This window comes from Camponotus vicinus, unplaced genomic scaffold, assembly GCF_025532165.1.
Source record: "Camponotus vicinus isolate PSW18456_S1 unplaced genomic scaffold, iyCamVici1.0 SCAF_6, whole genome shotgun sequence".
NCBI classification, from domain to species: Eukaryota; Metazoa; Arthropoda; class Insecta; order Hymenoptera; family Formicidae; genus Camponotus; species Camponotus vicinus.
In genome coordinates, this window is record NW_028141978.1 from 11,981,058 (window position 1) to 11,991,757 (window position 10,700).

At 29.9% G+C, this 10,700-nt stretch overlaps 1 protein-coding gene across 1 annotated transcript; it reads right to left on the minus strand.

Moving 5' to 3' along the window:
• Positions 1-6,461: 6,461 nt before the first annotated feature.
• On the minus strand, positions 6,462-8,392 carry LOC145973217 (uncharacterized). The gene is made up of 2 exons (XM_083102459.1): positions 6,685-8,392; positions 6,462-6,511 (listed from the first exon to the last, which is right to left on the minus strand). The coding sequence occupies exons 1-2, from the start codon at positions 8,390-8,392 to the stop codon at positions 6,462-6,464; spliced, it is 1,758 nt and encodes a 585-aa protein (XP_082958585.1).
• Between the last annotated feature and the right edge of the window lie 2,308 nt (positions 8,393-10,700).

Sequence of the window (10,700 nt, forward strand, 5' to 3'; positions counted from 1 at the left end):
AATAATTGTACATCTAATTTAAGAAGCAAAAAGATGGGAAAGAGATATCAAACGGCTGTATTTATTTTCTATAATGCGAAGATTATATATTATATATTCTAAGAACGCGGCGCGATAGTCATTGCCGAATAATTTGAATGAAATTATTTTAATTATTCTCTGAGATTCTTGCACGTTCGTGCATTTATATTTAGCGTATTTATATGATTGCGATTGGTGCGTAATTGCATACCGTCATGTTCCAGTGTATCGTGCCTAGATAAATAAAATAATTTACCACCTAAAAAGTCTTCTTTTTTTGTATTCTCTCTTTTCTGTCTTCTTTTTTCTTCTATATACATATCAGAGAGAAGAACAAGAGATGTCATGGCCCGCTTTTAGGTGATCCCCATTGAACTATAGTTATCCCAGTGAGAAATGATAAGTCGAATAGACGTCTAAGACGTTTAATAGATGTCTAATAGACGTTTATTAAACGTCTTAGACGTCTATCCGACTTATCATTTCTCACTGGGATATTTTTTAGATGTAAAAAAAACCATGAGAGAGATAAACTATAAAAATAAAATAAATGTTTTAGGTCTAACTAAAAAATAAACTATTTATATGTATTTAATTTTAATATTTAATAAGTATAGTAAATTATAAAAATGTATATTTATTCAGGATATGTTTGTATGCTAAAAGAATTTAGATAATCTTTATTTTAGTCTGCAATTTTGTTTTTATTATATAATTATCAATATGAGAATATATATCAACGCAATTTTAAAAAATATGTTTCAATTTTTGTAGAATATTTAAAAAATTATCTTTTGCTATATAATTAATGCATGAAAATTAATTTTGAAGTAAATCACATTTATACATTGGTATGTAATATACACTCTTGAATCAGAGAGAAGACTGAGAGTTGTCATGGCCCGCTTTTAGGTGATCCCTGAAAGCGATACACCCTCTATGGACATTGAAAACGTGGACATGAACTACAAAGCCAATGTCCATGAATGTTCTCAGAGGGTGCACAATTTCTGGTTTTGTTCCGTGCTATGAAACCTCCTCACCTGGCAAATGCCTTCGTTAAGGCGAAGATACAAGGGAGGAAAAATTGAGGAGGAACAATTTTTTTATTTTTTTTTATAGAGTTTTTAAACAGAGAATATAATACATATAAAAAATATATATTACATAATTATAATATATAGAACGTAAATTATAATTAATTTGCAATTACATAAAAAACACGTTACAAAATATTAAATTATGTAATATAAAAATAATTACATTACAAATATATATATTACAAAATTTAATGCAGAATATATAAAATACAATGCATTAGAAATATGTATTACAAAATATAATACAAATTTAATATAAACTATAATTTTAAACTTAATACAAAACAAAATTTATTACACGAAAGTGTCCAAAGTATAATACGTATAATATAAAATTTACTAAAAATTTTTACATAGACCAGACAAGACAGATTAGTGATGATTAATTACGCGATATTTATTATTAATAATCGACATAGAATAATAGAATTTAATTAATTTATATAAATAACGTATAAACGTAAATAATCATGATCAAAAGAGTCATTAATAAAATTATTGATCATTTCTTCGATTGTAGAACAAAGTATTTGCATTATTGACGCATTTCGTGCAGACCATGAAAAGAAATATTTAAAACGTGTAAAGATAGAACAAGCTTTGATGTAAATCAAAGATTAAATTACAAAATAAATTGCGATTTAAAATTCGCGAGAAAACGCGACGAATAAATAAATCGACAATAATCGAATATTCACACACACAATTGCGAGATACGCATAATTTTTATAATATAATAATCGAATCAATAGACATGCATGAGATATAAATATTATCACACAAATGTTGACAGACGAAGATATTTTAGCAAACATTTGTGATCCGTATTGTTTATGAACATACAATTCACTGTCTGATTTATTTGCGATTAATATATACGCGACTTTATACGAATTTCACGATTGAGAATAAAATACATATCCTATTTCGCGCATGATTAGCTGAATGAGAAGAAATGAGCTCTATAAGCTTTAAAATATAATTAAAAATCGGGTTGTGGCCACATTTAATAGAAAATAACGGAACGAATGATTTTGATTATATAGTTATCGAACGTCTTTTAAATTATAGAAGAAAATATTTGCACTACCAGCATTTTGCACGAACTATTAGAAACAATATTCAAAGACGTGGAAAGATAAACAAAACTTCAATGTATAAGTCAACGATTAAACTATAAGATAAATCGCGATTTAAAATTCACGAGAAAACGCGACGAATAAATAAGTCGATAATATGCGGAATATTTGATCGCGATACGTATAATTTTTATAATATAATAATCGAAGCTCTCAATAGATACGTGCGCGATAAAATTATTGTCACATAAATATAGAAAATCAATAATATTTCAACAAACATTTGAGGTCTGTAATGTTTGCGAATATACAATTCACCGACCGACTTACTTGCGAATTTTTATAAGATAAATCGAGATTTAAAATACGCGATAAAACGCGACAAATAAATAAATCGATAATATTCAATTGCAGATACGCGAGTGACATACCGGTATTAACCGATAAAAAGAGGAGTGATCTTAAAAATGGAGAACGATTAACATCTTGTTTCTACATCAGATTTCACAAGATCAATCTGCGAAAAAAAGTTAAGTGATCCATTGAAAGTCGGGAACTTCACTGTAAGAGGGTACGAATCTCGGATCTTCCGGACTATTCCCAATAGCAATGATTTCAGTAATAAATCAACGACAATTCCCTCGTTATTATCTTCAATTCACGAAATTGATATGCACGTCAGAAAACATGTTCTTCCATTACTAAGAAATATGTTTTTTTATTGAAAATTAAATGGACATAACGATTTTTTTTATTGAAATGTGATTACGAACGATTATATTTATAAATAATAAAATACATGCATTATTGGAGTTTGTGTTAAATGTGCGAATACACATAATTTGGGGTACAGTTTGCGCGAGCGACGCGAATCGAACCCGATAACAGCAAGATTTAAAAAATTTCAATTCGAATAGTGTGCAAAATAAAATAAATCAAATAATTTTAAATATATAATTAATTCTAGATTAATTCTTTAGATTCTTATTCTTATAATGTTTAAATTAATAATTTTTTTTCTTTTAATCAATATCTTGCTGATATAGGGGTACCCATTCGATTCGTCTCAAAATTTTTAAGTATTCGCACATATTATGTAACATTCATGTATAATTTCGCGTATATATAATATATCATATTAATAAAAATTATAAAAATATTTTGGATACGTTAATTTGTGCATGTATTTTATTATACATATATATATAAAATGGTATATATCTAAAAACTAATATTCTAAAATGGCGATGGATGTCCAATACCTGCAAATAGTTTCTTAAAAGAAACTAAAAACTAATATTAATATCCCCAGTACCTAGAAATAATTAATAATTAATAATAAAATATATTCGTTCGTAATCATTTTTATCAAATAGTTAATAAAAACTATTACAATATGAAATTACTTGAAAAATAAAAATTTATACACAACGCTATATCCATATTTAATCTACTATTAAATCTTTCTGGAATTAGACAATAATAATACCAACTTTAATAATGACAGAACATTTTTAACGAGAAGAAAAAAATAGATGCATTTTCTCTCACATCTAAATATATATTATTTAAATTAATTCGAATTTAAAGAAGCGTATGGCGTTCGTCGTTGAATGACTACCGAAATCATTGCTTTCGGAAATTGCCAGGAAAAACCGGGATTAATTCCATTCTTACAATAAAAATTCCCAATTTTCAACAGGGCACTGAACTAGACGTCGCGAATGGATCTTACAAGAACCGATGAGAAATAATTCTCCATAATGAAAATCGTTTCGACTCCTCGGCGGTACGAACCACGCAACTTTCATTAACGTTTATCTAACGAAAGGAACAACGATAACTCTTTTATTAAAACGACAATCTCGTCTAAGAACGTGAAAAGAACGCGGGAAAAACACGGTGTTTTCGCAACTGTAATTTATAATTTATTTATGAATATTTTTCGATACGAAATTCGTAAATACACAAATATAACTGAAGAAACAAATTATTAAATTCATAATAATTAACTCGCGATTCTATAATATAGAAGGTGATCATTAAATTTTGTGAAGCTAATATTTCGTAATAATCGTTGACTTATCACATCGAATCTTCACATTCTTATTCCATATTTCTTTATATTTAATTAACAATATTTAGCAATATTATCTGACGAGAGAGATAGCGATAAGATCCTTTATTAATTCAATCTCGTTTGAAAACGCAAAAAGAACGCGGAAAGAGCACGGTATTTTCACAATCATAATTTATTAATTTATTTTAGGATTATTTAGTTACGCGCGATATGGAATTCATAAATAGATAAATTTAACGGAAAGCATATCATTAAGTTATAGTTATAATTGTATTTTATACACATTTATGTCAATAATTAAAAACATCAATATTAGATTATAATTAATATACAATTATAACTATTTACAATTTACAAAATACAATTTATAATGTTATCAATATCAAATAAATGGATTCGATTTATTCAAATGTTTAATAACATAAATAATTTGATATTGACAGCATTAACATTTGGACTTATTGTTATATATCATATATATATATGTGTAAATTATATATTTATATATTTTTAATTTCTAAATAAAATATAACATGTTAAAAAGTATCTTGAACATCTATAATTATGCAATTTGTTTGATCTTCTTGAAAATAATTTTGATAATTTAAATTTCACTTTTAAAACATTTTTAAAAATAAATTCAATTTAATTTCTTAAAAATAATTTTAATTTATTACAAAGAATTACACGAAAGTATCCAAAATATACGTATAATATAAAATTTATTAAAAATTTCTACATAGTCAAAACAAGACTGATTAGCGTTGGTGAATTATGCGATATTCATTATTAATTATTGATATGCAATAATAGAATTTAATAAGTTTTATGTAACGTAAATATATATAATCGTGATCAAAAGAGTCATTAATAAAATTATCGATCGTTTTTTCGATTGTAGGAGAAAGTATTTGCATTATTGGCGCATAATACAAGATAAATAACGACTTAAAATTCGCGAGAAAACGGTAACGAATAAATAAATCGATAATATTAGTAATATTCGATTACCATATGCATAATTTTTGTAATACGATAATCGAAACCGCCAATAGACAGCGCGACATAATTATTATCAAACAAATACGAAGATATTTCGAGACATTTGATATCTATAATATTTGCGAATATAGAATTTATTGTCTGATTTATTTGCGAATTTTTAGAAGATAAATCACGATTTATAATTCGCGAGAAGACGCGACAAATAAATAAATCGACAATATTCGAAATATTTGATTGCGATATGTATAATTTTTATAATATAATCGGAGCCCCTAATAGACACGCGCGATATAATTACTATCACACACAAGTGCGAAGATATTTCGATAGACATTTAAGGTCTATAATATTTGCGAATATAGAATTTATTTAATCGACCACACCGGCAATATTTATTGATGAAAAAATTCACAACGTTTCGACCATGGGTTTTGGTCCTTATCAAGTGAACTGAAATTATTACAAATAATATAAACAAATGAATTACAATAAGATGTGACCAAAAAATGGAGAAAGAAGAAAAAATCATATACATACATTGTCTTAGGTAACTAATACGTGGTGAGAAATAAAGAAATCACTGTGTCAAGTCATGTCGACCTCTCGATCCAACACAAAGAGAAAGACTAAACCGCCTTTATTAGTCTATCATAAATATCGTTTAAACTTTCAGTGTCCTTTTGTAAGTTAACAGTGTTGTCAGACTTTTTGATGAAAAACATTTCAGCAATTTCTCTCTTTCTCACATGTCTCTCATTATGCAGAATAATCGGTGTTGACCAATCGAAGTCATGATTAAGTTCCAGTTTATGTTTGCTAACCACAGAAAGATTGCTTTCGTGCAATTTAATGTTGTTGCAATGTTCTTTGATACGAGTGCCTAAATGTCTTTTTGTTTGGCCAATATATGACATATTACAATTTTTACAGTTTAACTTGTAAACGACCTCAGTCCTGTTATTAATAGGAAATCTATCTTTTCCACGTTTGATTAATGAATTCAGTTTATTAGGTACATTATAGACAACCTTCAGACCAACATTTTTAAAAAGGCGACTAATCTCATCGCTCAAGCTCTCTACAAACGGCAACGAGATGTAACATGATGTAGTCGCATTATCACATTCCGTATTCATATTTACATTGTCGCGATGTTTCAAAAATTCTAGTCTTTTTTTAACGTAACGGTTTGTAATTTGAGTTGGAAAACAATTGTTGGAAAGAATCTGTTTAATAATATCGATGTTCTTAAAATGAAATCGAGCGTCAGATAATAAAATTGCGCGGTCAACAAGGCTATAAATGGTGTTAATTTTATATTTAAACGGATGTTTGGAATGAAAATTAGTGTATCTATTAGAACAAGTAGGTTTTCTGTACCAATCCGTCAAAAGCCGACCATCCGAGCGAATAACAGTCGTGTCCAAAAAACCAATACGCGAATCAAACTCAGTTTCATGTGTAAATGTCAAACGTTGATGATAGTCATTGAAAGTCGATATAATCTCGTCAATTTTTGAGCGTGGAACAATGGTAAAAATGTCATCAACATATCTATAATACAGCGGCACATCAAAGCTCAATAAACTCAAGCAATGCGTTTCTAGATCATCCATCACGATATTTGCCAAAATAGGTGACAAGGGAGACCCCATGGGGCTACCAAAAATCTGTTCGTAAAACTGTCCATTAAACGAAAAACTAGTGGAATCCAAAACCGTTTCAATCGCGTATAAAAACTGAGACAAGCTAAATTTAGTGTTAGGCGCAATGTAATTCCAACGTTTAGTAACACCATTTACAACTAAATCTTTAGGAATATTAGTAAAAAGTGCAGCAACATCAAGTGAAATCATTAAATCGTCATCGTTAATAAATTTATCTTTCAAACTATTGGCAAAAGTCCAACCATCCTTAATGTGAGATTTAGGTTCCAAAATCGAAATCTGTAGTATATCGTGAATGTATTGCGCAACATTATATAACGGACTGCCAAGTGATGACACAATAATCCGTAGTGGAAAACCCGCTTTGTGAATCTTAGGCAGACCATAACACCGCGGCAAGTTACCATTAGTAGAGTTTAATTTTCTATATGTAGTCTCATTAATTAAATCGTTACTTCGCCAGGACTTAATAATAGTATTAATTCTATTGGTTAATTTTCTGATCGGATCCTTATTCAATTTTCTATAAGTACATTGATCACCCAAAAGAGCCTCCATCTTACTCACATAATCACTTTTGTCCATGATTACTGTGACTTGACCCTTATCAGCCCTGGTGACAAACAAATCATCATTATCACGCAAGAACCGTTTACAAAGAGAGAATCCCTTAAGAATATATCTGTCTACAGAGCTAATATGCTTACTCTCACAAAGGAATTTTTGGAGAGAATTGGCGATCGAAATTCTGGTCATTTCAACAGCTTCCCTGGGGATGCGATTATAATTGATTTCAAAGTTCTTCAAAGTCTCAAGAACAACACCCAAGCGGTCGCTCTTAAAAGACTGATGCACCGGTAACCCAAAATTGTCACCAAGACTCAGAAGTTCAGAAACTCTATCGGGAATATTCTTACCACTAATGTTAATCAGCCAACGCGCTGTGTCGATATTGTTGAAAGGATTAAAAGCTTTATTATTATTAGTCAAATTGTTGAATTTCTTGATTAAATTAGATTTTAATCTGTTGGTAATTCTTAAGAACCTCCGTTCATTGAACTCAAAAAATCTAAGAACAAGATCTCGTGGTAAACCTTCACTGAGTGCTCTTTCGATCCTTTCAACGTTGGCACGCAAATAATTTAGGTTAAAATTAAGATCTTTAATTTCTAAATTCAGCAATCTATAGCGGAATTTCTTAGTGGTTTTTTCAAAAGAACGGTTGATGCTGCTACTATGAAATGTGATGTTGGCCTTTAACTTGTCAATATGGGAAGGAATTAAATCGTGGCTCCTGCATCGAAGTAAGAAAATAAGTTGTTGATTAGCGGTACAGATCTTCCTCTTATTGTTAATCCATGACTTCAACAAGGTCGTGTAAGTATTGCCAAACCGATTCGTAATCATTTGGAAAAACATGTTAGATTGCGGAAGCTCCATAATTAGGTCCAGGAGCGTAAAATCAATGATAAATTCTTGAACGTCGCCAGTAGATAAAATAAATGAAAGTAATTTAATCGACCACACCGGCAATATTTATTGATGAAAAAATTCACAACGTTTCGACCATGGGTTTTGGTCCTTATCAAGTGAACTGAAATTATTACAAATAATATAAACAAATGAATTACAATAAGATGTGACCAAAAAATGGAGAAAGAAGAAAAAATCATATACATACATTGTCTTAGGTAACTAATACGTGGTGAGAAATAAAGAAATCACTGTGTCAAGTCATGTCGACCTCTCGATCCAACACAAAGAGAAAGACTAAACCGCCTTTATTAGTCTATCATAAATATCGTTTAAACTTTCAGTGTCCTTTTGTAAGTTAACAGTGTTGTCAGACTTTTTGATGAAAAACATTTCAGCAATTTCTCTCTTTCTCACATGTCTCTCATTATGCAGAATAATCGGTGTTGACCAATCGAAGTCATGATTAAGTTCCAGTTTATGTTTGCTAACCACAGAAAGATTGCTTTCGTGCAATTTAATGTTGTTGCAATGTTCTTTGATACGAGTGCCTAAATGTCTTTTTGTTTGGCCAATATATGACATATTACAATTTTTACAGTTTAACTTGTAAACGACCTCAGTCCTGTTATTAATAGGAAATCTATCTTTTCCACGTTTGATTAATGAATTCAGTTTATTAGGTACATTATAGACAACCTTCAGACCAACATTTTTAAAAAGGCGACTAATCTCATCGCTCAAGCTCTCTACAAACGGCAACGAGATGTAACATGATGTAGTCGCATTATCACATTCCGTATTCATATTTACATTGTCGCGATGTTTCAAAAATTCTAGTCTTTTTTTAACGTAACGGTTTGTAATTTGAGTTGGAAAACAATTGTTGGAAAGAATCTGTTTAATAATATCGATGTTCTTAAAATGAAATCGAGCGTCAGATAATAAAATTGCGCGGTCAACAAGGCTATAAATGGTGTTAATTTTATATTTAAACGGATGTTTGGAATGAAAATTAGTGTATCTATTAGAACAAGTAGGTTTTCTGTACCAATCCGTCAAAAGCCGACCATCCGAGCGAATAACAGTCGTGTCCAAAAAACCAATACGCGAATCAAACTCAGTTTCATGTGTAAATGTCAAACGTTGATGATAGTCATTGAAAGTCGATATAATCTCGTCAATTTTTGAGCGTGGAACAATGGTAAAAATGTCATCAACATATCTATAATACAGCGGCACATCAAAGCTCAATAAACTCAAGCAATGCGTTTCTAGATCATCCATCACGATATTTGCCAAAATAGGTGACAAGGGAGACCCCATGGGGCTACCAAAAATCTGTTCGTAAAACTGTCCATTAAACGAAAAACTAGTGGAATCCAAAACCGTTTCAATCGCGTATAAAAACTGAGACAAGCTAAATTTAGTGTTAGGCGCAATGTAATTCCAACGTTTAGTAACACCATTTACAACTAAATCTTTAGGAATATTAGTAAAAAGTGCAGCAACATCAAAGAACATTGCAACAACATTAAATTGCACGAAAGCAATCTTTCTGTGGTTAGCAAACATAAACTGGAACTTAATCATGACTTCGATTGGTCAACACCGATTATTCTGCATAATGAGAGACATGTGAGAAAGAGAGAAATTGCTGAAATGTTTTTCATCAAAAAGTCTGACAACACTGTTAACTTACAAAAGGACACTGAAAGTTTAAACGATATTTATGATAGACTAATAAAGGCGGTTTAGTCTTTCTCTTTGTGTTGGATCGAGAGGTCGACATGACTTGACACAGTGATTTCTTTATTTCTCACCACGTATTAGTTACCTAAGACAATGTATGTATATGATTTTTTCTTCTTTCTCCATTTTTTGGTCACATCTTATTGTAATTCATTTGTTTATATTATTTGTAATAATTTCAGTTCACTTGATAAGGACCAAAACCCATGGTCGAAACGTTGTGAATTTTTTCATCAATAAATATTGCCGGTGTGGTCGATTAAATTACTTTCATTTATTTTATCTACTGGCGACGTTCAAGAATTTATCATTGATAGAATTTATTGTCTGATTTATTTGCGAATTTTTAGAAGATAAATCACGATTTATAATTCGCGAGAAGACGCGACAAATAAATAAATCGACAATATTCGAAATATTTGATTGCGATATGTATAATTTTTATAATATAATCGGAGCTCCTAATAGACACGCGCGATATAATTACTATCACACACAAGTGCGAAGATATTTCGATAGACAT

Excerpts from the sequence above, each read along its gene's own strand:
- LOC145973217 (XM_083102459.1), bottom strand. The coding sequence starts at position 8,392 with ATGGAGCTTCCGCAATCTAACATGTTTTTCCAAATGATTACGAATCGG. Across the intron at positions 6,512-6,684 it reads GACTGTTATTCGCTCGGATG|ATTCTTTCCAACAATTGTTT; the intron begins GTCGGCTTTTGA and ends ATTATTAAACAG.